Source organism: Coregonus clupeaformis, unplaced genomic scaffold (genome assembly GCF_020615455.1).
Source record: "Coregonus clupeaformis isolate EN_2021a unplaced genomic scaffold, ASM2061545v1 scaf0101, whole genome shotgun sequence".
Classification (NCBI taxonomy): Eukaryota; Metazoa; Chordata; class Actinopteri; order Salmoniformes; family Salmonidae; genus Coregonus; species Coregonus clupeaformis.
Genome location: NW_025533556.1, coordinates 304,359 through 317,351, shown reverse-complemented (window position 1 = coordinate 317,351; position 12,993 = coordinate 304,359). Strand labels below are relative to the sequence as shown.

Below are 12,993 nucleotides of genomic sequence, written 5' to 3'. Positions count from 1 at the left end.
CCAAAAACTACGATCTTTGTCCCTATGTGCAGTTGCAAACCGTAGTCTGACTTTTTTATGGCGGTTTTGGAGCAGTGGCTTCTTCCTTGCTGAGCTGCCTTTCAGGTTATGTCGATATAGGACTCGTTTTACTGTGGATATAGATACTTTTGTACCCGTTTCCTCCAGCATCTTCACAAGGTCCTTTGCTGTTGTTCTGGGATTGATTTGAACTTTTCGCACCAAAGTATTTTCATCTCTAGGAGACAGAACGCGTCTCCTTCCTGAGCGGTATGACGGCTGCGTGGTCCCCTGGTGTTTATACTTGCGTACTATTGTTTGTACAGATGAATGTGGTACTTTCAGGCGTTTGGAAATTGCTCCCAAGGATGAACCAGACTTGTGGAGGTCTACAAATTTTTTTCTGAGGTCTTGGCTGATTTATTTTGATTTTCCCATGATGTCAAGCAAAGAGGCACTGAGTTTGAAGGTAGGCCTTGCAATACATCCACAGGTACACCTCCAATTGACTCAAATGATGTCAATTAGCCTATCAGAAGTTTCTAAAGCCATGACATCATTTTCTGGAATTGTCCAAGCTGTTTAAAGGCACAGTCAACTTAGTGTATGTAAACTTCTGACCCACTGGAATTGTGATACAGTTAATTATAAGTGAAATAATCTGCCTGTAAACAATTGTTGGAAAAATTACTTGTGTCATGCACAAAGTAGATGTCCTATCCGACTTGCAAAAACGATCGTTTGTTAACAAGACATTTGTGGAGTGGTTGAAAAACAAGTTTTAATGACTCCAACCTAAGTGTATGTAAACTTCCGATTTCAACTGTAGGTCCTGGATGGCAGGAAGCTTGGCCTCAGTGATGTACTGGGCCGTACGCACTACCCTCTGTAGCGCCTTACGGTCGGATGCCGAGCACTTGCCATACCAGGCGGTGATGCAACCGGTCAGGATGCTCTCGATGGTGCAGCTGTATAATTTTTTGAGGATCTGGGTACCCATGCCAAATCTTTTCAGTTTTCTGAGGGGGAAAAGGCGTTATCGTGCCCTCTTCACGACTTTCTTGGTGTGTTTGGACCATGGAAGTTTGTTAGTGATGTGGACACCAAGGAACTTGAAGCTCTCAACCTGCTCCACAACAGCCCCGTCGATGTGAATGGGGGCGTGTTCGGCCCTCCATTTCCTGTAGTCCACGATCATCAATCAATTAGTCACTTGCATGAACCCAGTCAAATTGGTTATTAGAAAAGCACAAACATAAAATGTTCCTTCACAGTAGTCTTATGGAAAGGTCTTCTGTCTGTAGTCTTATTGGAAGGTCTACTGTTTGTAGTCTTATGAGAAGGTCTTCTGTTTGTAATCTTATGAGAAGGTCTTCTGTTTGTAGTCTTATGGGGAGGTCTTCTGTTTGTAATCTTATGGGAAGGTCTTCTGTTTGTAGTCTTATGGGAAGGTCTTCTGTGTCTGTGCAGGACCCGAAGTGAAGTTTGGTGGTCTGGTATGGTGGGTGTCACACTGTCATTGACACCCAGACATCCCTGAGCAGCAGTCATCAGGGGGGTTCAGTGACTCTAAAACAATAACTTAGCACAAATGCTAGACTCTCAGGGTTAGGCTATAAATAGAGTCCGGCCGGCACTGCAGACCTGTGACATCATCCCAGAACAGTGCCATGCTGGGGAGCGGGTTATGCAATAGGCCCTTTTCACGTGACGTCAGACAACTTCCGTTCTGCCGCGATGCAGGTTATGTTTACATCCGGTGTCGCTTAGGAACGCTTAGCTAGTAGCACATCATTATGGAGTTCACCCAGTCCCTTTCACATCTGCCACCAATACGACTTAACGACGTAGAACGACTTGCTGACAAGTGGTCCCTTACTTCAAGATCGAAGCTTGATAAAGGCTACAAGTTCTTCGTTGAAGGTTACCTGTTTGATTATGAAGGTACGTGTTTATCTTTATTTAGCTTAAATTAGTGATCTGTGTGATGTGGCCATTTTGAGCCCCTCTGCCTGGTCCTGTGTCCCTGCACTCTAAAAAGTAGGGGTTCAACAAGGGTGCTTCTAAGAACCTCAAAGTTCTTCTAAGAACCTTAGGGTTCTTGGCACTGAAAATGGCCCCCAAAATGTTCTTCCAAGAACCCCATAGGAGGTGGGGTTCATCGAGGAACCTCCTTAGTTGGTGGGGGTTCTTGCAGGAACCCAACTGAAACATTTTGATTTGAAAGGACAGCAGGTGCAGGCACTTAACTGAAAAATGTAAAGATCTCTTCAATTTAAGGTAAGGTTTGTCCCTTGTATGATCTAAATTGATATTGTTTTATGATGGTACCATCTATAATTTCATATTTGTGCAAAACATAAAATGGATACAATTCAATGGATATCAATCAACAAAGAGGTAAGAATATGTATGCTATAAGAATATGTTGAAGGCTAGCTGTATTGGGTGCAGATGACTGAACTGCTCACTTTTGTGTCTGTGTCTGCAGGTATACAGACGAGGAGGCATACAAAGCTATTCTTATTGGTATGTTATGCAGATCACATTTACCATCCTCCTCCCTTACCTCTTCAATGAATAGCCCATAGGCCTTACATTATGGACAAGGTATGTGTATGAAAACCATTATCAAAACTGTTTTTTTTCATTCACATTCACCACAAAAACCAAGGTTTGAATACTGTCGTGTGCATGTTTTGTTAATTATCTGTATAATTACTATTTTTGGGATTCACAGACTTCACCCTCCCTACACCTCTGATGAATATAACAGGAAACCTGTTCAATCACCATGCACTGCAAAATCATTCTGGCTATGGATAAGGAGAACATCAACACGCCAGAGGATATACCCGTTGGACTTGCGGCTCTGCTGGGAGTTAACCTCATATTTTGATTTTTTTATTCTGCTTTGCCACTAAAATCATAATAAACACTGAGAACTAAAATACTGTGTTACTATTGTTATTGTTATGCGTATTATTATTATTAATAATAATAATAATAATAATAATAGGAAGGGGGGTAGTTCAAAAATGTACCCCAAAAGGTTCTTCAAAAGGTTTTTCGGGGATCCATTAAAAGGGGTTCTATGAAGAACCCTTGTAAAGGCTTCTTTGAATAACTTATTGGGGTTCCCCCACAGTTTCAATTTGAAGAACCCCTAAAGAATACTCCAGGAACCTTTTCTTTTTAGAGTGTGTGTTCAGAGTCCCTCTCAGAGGCTGGTTGAAGGTTAAAGCTGCAGCCATTGTGAAGTAAACAAGCTCATTGATCTATCTGCTGTAGAAATATTATTAAGCTGTTTTGCTCACATTCAAGTTTAAAATGTGAATACAAATAATATGATGTATAATCAACCTACTGACAGACAACCTACTTACTGACAGAGTTTTAAGCTTTAAATAACTGAATCAGCAGCCCGCTCCATCAATCATCTACATTTAGCCCATCTTACCGATTTTCACTCGTCCTCGTTCTGGGCCCTCCCCCATAACCAAAATGTTGGCTGGTTTCTAGAGGAGAGAGAGACAAACAGACAAACAGTTAATCATCTTGTTTTGTGTGCGTTTCAGCCTTCAGGGAAGCCTCAGAGGCTCCAAGACCAACTAAGACAACACAACACATAAATGAGGTTACACTCACTTCACCCCCCTTGCCATTTTTCCTATTTTGTTGCCTTACAACCTGGAATTAAAATATATTTTTTGGAGGTTTGTATCATTTGATTTACACAACATGCCTACCACTTTGAAGGTGCAAAATATTTTTTATTGTGAAACAAAAAATAAGACAAAAAAACAGAAAACTAGAACGTGCATAACTATTCGGCCCCCCAAAGTCAATACTTTGTAGAGCCACCTTTTGCAGCAATTACAGCTGCAAGTCTCTTGGGGTATGTCTCTATAAGCTTGGCACATCTAGCCACTGGGATTGTTGCCCATTCTTCAAGGCAAAACTGCTCCAGCTCCTTCAAGTTGGATGGGTTCCGCTGGTGTACAGCAATCTTTAAGTCATACCACAGATTCTCAATTGGATTGAGGTCTGGGCTTTGACTAGGCCATTCCAAGACATTTAAATGTTTCCCCTTAAACCACTCAAGTGTTGCTTTAGCAGTATGCTTAGGGTCATTGTCCTGCTGTAAGGTGAACCTCCGTCCCAGTCTCAAATCTCTGGAAGACTGAAACAGGTTTCCCTCAAGACTTTCCCTGTATTTAGCGCCATCCATCATTCCTTCAATTCTGACCAGTTTCCCAGTCCCTGCCGATGAAAAACACCACCACAGCATGATGCTGCCACCACCATGCTTCACTGTGGGGATGGTGTTCTCGGGGGGATAAGAGGTGTTGGGTTTGCGGCAGACATAGCGTTTTCCTTGATAGCCAAAAAGCAAAATTTTAGTCTCATCTGACCAGAGTACCTTCTTCCATATGTTTGGGGAGTCTCCCACTTATCTTTTGGCGAACACCAAACGTGTTAGCTTATTTTTTTCTTTAAGCAATGGCTTTTTTTCTGGCCACTCTTCCGTAAAGCCCAGCTCTGTGGAGTGTACGGCTTAAAGTGGTCCTATGGACAGATACTCAAATCTCCACTGTGGAGCTTTGCAGCTCCTTCAGGGTTATCTTTGGTCTCTTTGTTGCCTCTCTGTTTAATGCCCTCCTTGCCTGGTCCGTGAGTTTTGGTGGGTGGCCCTCTCTTGGCAGGTTTGTTGTGGTGCCATATTCTTTCCATTTTTTAATTATGGATTTAATGGTGCTCCGTGGGATGTTCAAAGTTTCTGATATTTTTTTATAACCCAACCCTGATCTGTACTTCTCCACAACTTTGTCCCTGACCTGTTTGGAGAGCTCCTTGGTCTTCATGGTGCCACTTGCTTGGTGGTGCCCCTTGCTTAGTGGTGTTGCAGACTCTGGGGCCTTTCAGAACAGGTGTATATATATTGAGATCATGTGACACTTAGATTGCACACAGCTGGACTAATTATGTGACTTCTAATTATGTGACTTCTGAAGGTAATTGGTTGCACCAGATCTTATTTAGGGGATTCATAGCAAAGGGGGTGAATACATATGCACGCATCACCTTTCCGTTATTTATTTTGTATAGTTTTTTCAAACAAGTAATTTTTTTCATTTCACTTCACCAATTTTGACTATTTTGTGTATGTCCATTACATGAAATCCAAATAAAAATCCATTTAAATTACAGGTTGTAAAGCAACAAAATAGGAAAAGCGCCAAGGGGGATGAATACTTTTGCAAGGCACTGTATTATAAACTGGGTAGTTTGGCTCCTGGATGCTGATTGGCTGAAAGCTGTGGTATATCCGACATTATAAACTGGGTGGTTCAAGCCCTGAATGCTGATTGGCTGAAAGCCAATACCACGGGTATGACAAAACATGTATTTTTACTACTCTAATTGCGTTGGTAACCAGTTTATAATAGCAATAAGGCACCTCAGGGGTTTGTGGTATATGGCCAATATACCATGGCTAAGGGCTGTATCCAGGCACTTAGTGTTGCGTCGTGCATAAGAACAGCTCTTAGTCATGGTATATTGGCCATATACCACACCTCCTTGGGCCTTATTGCTTAAATAGACAAAAATGCCATGCATGTCCAATGTCTTTTAGGGGGAGGTTTTGGCAATATCAGTGTAACATACAAATAACAGAGGCAGAGCATGCCAAATGGAAAATGAGTCACGCTATTAACCTCCATACTGCCAAAGACAAAAAAGAGGTCAAACTATTATAAAACTTCTACTGTGAATGATTGCTCCGTCAATGATTGTACTGATCGTTGATATCAAGGTCTACCATGGTGGTGAATCATGCCTGTGCCTTTGGGACATTGCTTCCAACCACACAATAATGTTCTCATACGGAGTCTGTGTTTTAGGGCTTTGGTTAGGCATGATATTATGATGCCCGGTATAGCTCTCTGTGGTTTACTGCATGACACCAGAACCACCTAGCCAATTAAACCCGGACACATGGAGAAACAGAACAAATATTAATCTAAGCCAGACAGTCCAATAACTAATCTTGCAGAGAACAAATTTGCATTATATTTCAATCAAAGAACACAGTTTGCCATGGTGTGTCCAGCACATAACCACCACTGTTTTCACTTTCACTTTATCCAAAGATTTATGCCCAAAGAAAAAGGGTCTCCATGTTGGGAATCAGTGAAAGTGCAGCTTAGACATGGAATGTAATAGCTCTGCTTCATCTATTATCCATACTGCACATTAAAGCCATAGACAGGTGTCTATTCCACAAGTTACCACCAGCTAAATCTATGACGTTAAAATGCCTATTTACTCTGTTCCATCGGACTGCGCAATCCACTGTCTCATCAGCCCTGCCAGGCAATTTATAAACTTGATCTCCACTCCAAATCCTTCCATTGTCTGTTAGTCCACTGAATCTGTGTGAATCTTAAATCTCATAGGATTCAATCTACTCAACAAACAGGTTCAAACAGGGTTTGCTATAGGGATGCCACTTATAATGAGCTCTACTATTCAAACACACAACAAAACACTGCTATCGGCAAACACTATGATGACTCACATGAGGAGGGTCTCTTTTCAAGCCCAATGACTGGCACTGGCTCCTCTTGAAATTCTAAACTGGGCTAATGGATTCAAGACATTCATTTTCATTGGCCCAATGTTCAAAGAGATCATATTTCCATACAGGTAAACAATAACTGTGAAAACACTCACATAAAACAGAAACTGGATGAATGGGCAATTAAAAAGTAAAATGAGCATGTAAATTAGGTTGTAATGTTGCTGTCTGATATAGTTTTTCTACAAAAGTTAGCATTTTATGGACTCTAACATGTGCTTAGCTTCCCAGGAAAGTTAGGAGGCTTTGTGCAGTGGGTCAGGAGTGGTAAACAGATATCCCTAAGCCAGGGGTGCAGGTTTTGGTTTTTGCCCTAACACTACACAGCTGATTCAAAGCTTGATGATTAATTGATTATTTGAATCAGCTGTGTAGTGCTAGGGGAAAAAAAGTATGTCCCGAGGACCGTGTTTGGGAAACACTGCCCTAAGCCCTCCATGGACATAAAAACATACCCCCGTCGAGTCAAAAATAGCCGTGTTTTCAGGCCAGGAAGGGCCAGAGGCTAACACTATCTTTACATGTACTGGGAACCATACAACAGTGCCATTATTAATTCAGCGGCTTTGTCCTTGCTTTTCTCTCTTTTTTCAGATTAAGTAATGACGCGTTTTTTGTCGGCGCACAGGCATTAACCACTCTACTGTCAGAACCATGCTATAGCAGTGCAGGCCTGCCACAGCCCACTGCACACTGGATATAGACCTAGGGAGGGCACATACATACTCAGATAAAGAACAGTTGGTGAGGATGCTATTTTCATAGACATTTCCTAGTGGCGCACGTGGCATGTGACTGCGGGTAGCCAGGGATTACTCCAGCTGTGAACAATATTCCATTACGTCAGAGATAAGGGCATGTCCTTAGTAATCCATCATGACAACGACCCACCATAGGCAGGCAGGTGAGAGAGAGCAACCTATCTATATGCTGCAGCTGAAATCTAACAGACTGGACATATTTACTTTCTTTAAGGAATTTCCGACCTCAGACATTTGTTCCTGGCAAAGATTGGAATTATTGCAGTATTCAAGTGAACAACCTAGGCTTGGAGTACATCTGCAGTCAGCGTGGTGGGGGAGGAAGCCAAACAGTCACCCAGGGGTGGAGTTTGACCTGCGATCTGGGATCTAACTGTGCTGGCTGCTGGTTGGTGGCTGGTGTGGGTTACATAACATGGCAGGAGGAGGGGCTGCCTGGCTCGCTGGAGACTGAGGATGGGGCGGGGCTGCCTGGCTTGCTGGAGACTAAGGAGGGATACAGTAGGGAGGGGAGGCTGGTTTCTCTGCAGCGGTGCAGTGCACAGCCGCAGCACAAGGTTGAGTGTTGCATAATAGACAGAGTGGTGGAGGGAGCCATGAAAGACATGCAGTTACTCTACCACTGTGGTTGTTTATAAAGCACTGAGTCGCTGGAGTAAATAGCCCCCCAGGAGATTAGGAATGCTGTTTGCATTACACACCCTTTAGCCTAACTCTAACACACCTCCCCCAACATGACTGGGGAGTACAAATGTATAAAAAACTGTCCCATGTCCAGATGGGGTGGAATGTGGCATTTTCCAATGAGTAGCAAAATCTGAGGTACACGGCTATAAAGTGGTAGAGAAAGGGAGTTGACTCTTTCATATTCAGGACAATTTCACAATGGAATGGCCAACAAACTCCCTGTGCAAAACAGACTACACATACCCACGTATCCCAATTCCGAACACCACCAGCTTGAGAGTGGAATTTCCACAATAGCAGGAAGTGCTTGCTTTGAGAAAACACACTAAACTGCAAAACATCAACCTTTATCTGGAATCAGACACAGAGAAAGCGACAACAGAGAAATTCACCATGCGGCAAAGAAAAGAGTTATTAAGAGCCGGAAGAATTGGTGTTCAGATAAGGGAGAGTCTGACCTCCAACATGAAAAACAACGCTAGCTACTGTGGGAGTGCGTTTTAATTCCAGCAGTAGCTAGCTATGTGCTGACCATGTACAGTGGTACTGACAGAGGCCCTGGCCTCTGCTTAGATAAAGGCTTGCTTGTGCAACAGGAAGGCAGCTACGGCAGGACATACCTTATGCCGCTATTAGTGTTGAGGTCAGACACATTCAATCAAAAACACAAGACCATTGCGCCTTCTGTTGTATCCTGGGTGATTCATTAACCACATCTATTGACCAGGCATTAAAGACCTGCTTAATCCTATAGACTCTCTAAGCAGAATTATAGAAATCCGTAATTGATGACACACTCTCAACAATTAATACCATGTCATAAACTGCTCAGCAATCACCAACATCAACGACAACGTGATCCACTATCCTCACAAAGTTATCAATCAACTCGGATTTCACCTCCAAAATAACCCCTACAAGGGACACATATTGAACAAGGGACCATCAATGGCATGGCAGTGCAGTAGTATGTCTTCATCTCTGTATTACTCCACCCAGGCTGTTGTGGTATAGGCCCAGTTAGTAAGAATGAGGACCTGACTGATAGATCTCAGTGTATTTATATAATGGGAGTTAGCGTTGGTCCTCATCGCACCATGCTGCCATCTGGGAGAGCTGAGAGCGATTACACGAGAGGGGATGGCCTGATGAAGGCCTGATAAGAACCCTGGAGCTGTGGGACTTGCAGATTCATTCTACTCTGCCTTAGTCTCCAGTGACGGAACGGAAGTCACATCAACTGACTGACTTATGCTCTGGAGTGTGCTGACTCAATTAGTGTGCTGGGAGTAAACACCAAACATCTGGGCACCAATGAGTTAGAATAGATTAGATTCTCTACTACCCATTCATCCACCCATGGACATTTGTATTTATTATTTGTATTTGTTATGGCAGCAGCTACTCTTCCTGTGGTCCAGCAAAAATTAAGGCAGTAATATACATTATAATAACATTTTTAAACATTAAAATACATTTTACAACAGATTTCACAACACATTAAGTGTGTGCCCTCAGGCCACTACTCTACTACCACACACAATCCAGGTGTACGTGTGTGTGTAGTGTGTATGTTATGTATGTTTGTATGTGTGTGTTTCTGTTTGACTCTTCACAGTCCTCGCTGTTCCATAAGGTGTATTTTTATATGTTTTAAAAAACCTGTCCCTCTTTGACGAGTGTGTTATCAGGAACATATCTTTGCAAGTCTTCTACTCATTGCAATCATCCCCTGTGTTTACTGCTTGAAGAATGTCAATATAATGACACAGCTGGTGTCTGCTAATAGCAACTGACTTCACACTGGCTGGCATGACACAAACTATTGTCTATCCATAAGCTAGTTGGTAAGTGTTATGCCTCTGTTATATAGTATTATTAGTGATGGGGTAAAAATCAATACAGTTACATATCGGGATATTATTTTTTACGATATATCGTATCGTTTTGACAATATCGCAATATTTCTCTTTTTAATTTTTGTACTTTTACCCCTTTTTCTCCCCAATTTCATGATATCCAATTGGTAGTTACAGTCTTGTCCCATCGCTGCAACTCCCCTACGGACTCGGGAGAGGCAAAGGTCGAGAGCCATGCGTCCTCCGAAACACGACCCTGCCAAGCCGCACTGCTTCTTGACACACTGCTCGCTTAAACCGGAAGCCAGCCGCACCAATGTGTCGGAGGAAACACTGTCCAGCTGGCGACCGAAGTCAGTTTGCAGGCGCCCGGCCCGCCACAAGGAGTCGCTAGAGCGCGATGGGACAAGGAAATCCCGGCCGACCAAACCCTCCCCTAACCCAGACGATGCTGGGCCAATTGTGCGCCGCCTCATGGGTCCCCCGATCACGGCCAGCTGTGAAACAGCCTGGGATCAAACCCGGGTCTGTAGTGACCGCTGCGCCACTCGGGATGCCCGCAATATATTTTTTGCGCTAGTTGCCTGTATCTGCACCAAAACTCCAGTATTTTGGTAAAGGTATTGCTTGTTCTCCATCTTCTTTGTAAATAGGGAGCCAATTTGTTTTCAGCACTTTTATTTCCATGACTGATCAAAACTCATTCTCATGGCTCTCTGTTGTCCTTCTGTAGCAGATATTTGGTGAACAATATGTCTGGAACATCGAATGGCAATAAAATCAGAGTATCGAATTGCAATACATGTATTGATCATATCTTTACTAATGCTGCAGAGATTTGTTTGAAAGCAGTATCCAAATCCATTGGATGTAGTGATCACAATATAGTAGCCATATCTAGGAAAACCAAAGTTCCAAAGGCTGAGCCTAATATTGTGTATAAGAGATCATACAATAAGTTTTGCAGTGATTCCTATGTTGTTGATGTAAAGAATATATGTTGGTCCGTGGTGTGTAATGAGGAGCAAACACACACTGCACTTGACACATTTATGAAATTGCTTATTCCAGTTACTAATAAGTATGCACCCATTAAGAAAATGACTGTAAAAACTGTTAAATCCCTGTGGATTGATGTGGAATTGAAAAATTGTAGGGAAGTTACAGCACCAGTCACGATGGTTACCCAAAGGACCCATAGAGAGCACGTCACATTTTGTATTATTTTGTCCCCCGATTTCCCTGTTGTGTTGGGTCTTCCCTGGTTTGCACTACACAACCCCACCTTTTCATGGCCGCAGAGGGTTCTCACGGGGTGGTCACGAGAGTGTCAGGGTATGTGTCTAGGTGTTTCCGTTGGTGCAATCACGGTGGAAAGTTCAGACACTTCCACCACCGTGCGCATCCCCCCCGAATACCACTGATTACCGAGCATTGAACAAGGGGACAATACGTTATAGTTATTCTCTGCCCCTCATCCCATCAATGCATGGTGCACGCTTTTTCACAAAATTAGATTTCTGGAGTGCGTGTCTGAGAGGGGGACGAATGGAAGACAGCATTCAGCACAACCACGGGGCATTACGAATACCTGGTGATGCCGTACGGGTTGATGAATGCTCCATCCGTTTAGTTAGCCACCAATTGTGCAAGTTCTCCCACTTAAAAAGATGAGAGAGGCCTGTAATTTTCATCATAGGTACACGTCAACTATGACAGACAAAATGAGAAAATAAATTCCAGAAAATCACATTGTAGGATTTTTTATGAATTTATTTGCAAATTATGGTGGAAAATAAGTATTTGGTCAATAACAAAAGTTTCTCAATACTTTGTTATATACCCTTTGTTGGCAATGACACAGGTCAAACATTTTCTGTAAGTCTTCACAAGGTTTTCACACACTGTTGCTGGTATTTTGGCCCATTCCTCCATGCAGATCTCCTCTAGAGCAGTGATGTTTTGGGGCTGTCGCTGGGCAACACGGACTTTCAACTCCCTCCAAAGATTTTCTATGGGGTTGAGATCTAGAGACTGGCTAGGCCACTCCAGGACCTTGAAATGCTTCTTACGAAGCCACTCCTTCGTTGCCCGGGCGGTGTGTTTGGGATCATTGTCATGCTGAAAGACCCAGCCACGTTTCATCTTCAATGCCCTTGCTGATGGAAGGAGGTTTTCACTCAAAATCTCACGATACATGGCCCCATTCATTCTTTCCTTTACACAGATCAGTCGTCCTGGTCCCTTTGCAGAAAAACAGCCCCCAAAGCATGATGTTTCCACCCCCATGCTTCACAGTAGGTATGGTGTTCTTTGGATGCAACTCAGCATTCTTTGTCCTCCAAACACGACGAGTTGAGTTTTTACCAAAAAGTTCTATTTTGGTTTCATCTGATCATATGACATTCTCCCAATCCTCTTCTGGATCATCCAAATGCACTCTAGCAAACTTCAGACGGGCCTGGACATGTACTGGCTTAAGCAGGGGGACACGTCTGGCACTGCAGGATTTGAGTCCCTGGCGGCGTAGTGTGTTACTGATGGTAGGCTTTGTTACTTTGGTCCCAGCTCTATGCAGGTCATTCACTAGGTCCCCCCGTGTGGTTCTGGGATTTTTGCTCACCGTTCTTGTGATCATTTTGACCCCACGGGGTGAGATCTTGCGTGGAGCCCCAGATCGAGGGAGATTATCAGTGGTCTTGTATGTCTTCCATTTCCTAATAATTGCTCCCACAGTTGATTTCTTCAAACCAAGCTGCTTACCTATTGCAGATTCAGTCTTCCCAGCCTGGTGCAGGTCTACAATTTTGTTTCTGGTGTCCTTTGACAGCTCTTTGGTCTTGGCCATAGTGGAGTTTGGAGTGTGACTGTTTGAGGTTGTGGACAGGTGTCTTTTATACTGATAACAAGTTCAAACAGGTGCCATTAATACAGGTAACGAGTGGAGGACAGAGGAGCCTCTTAAAGAAGAAGTTACAGGTCTGTGAGAGCCAGAAATCTTGCTTGTTTGTAGGTGACCAAATACTTATTTTCCACCATAATT

At 43.1% G+C, this 12,993-nt stretch overlaps 1 protein-coding gene across 2 annotated transcripts in view; it reads right to left on the bottom strand.

Moving 5' to 3' along the window:
* The window catches only part of LOC121552212 (cyclin-dependent kinase 19), a 79,519-nt gene that overhangs the window by 20,749 nt on the left and 45,777 nt on the right, over positions 1–12,993 (bottom strand). For both annotated transcript variants that reach the window (XM_041864952.1, XM_041864953.1), the window contains exon 5: positions 3,461–3,518. In XM_041864952.1, the coding sequence (XP_041720886.1) occupies positions 3,461–3,518 (58 nt within the window). The remainder of the gene's footprint in view (positions 1–3,460; positions 3,519–12,993) is intronic.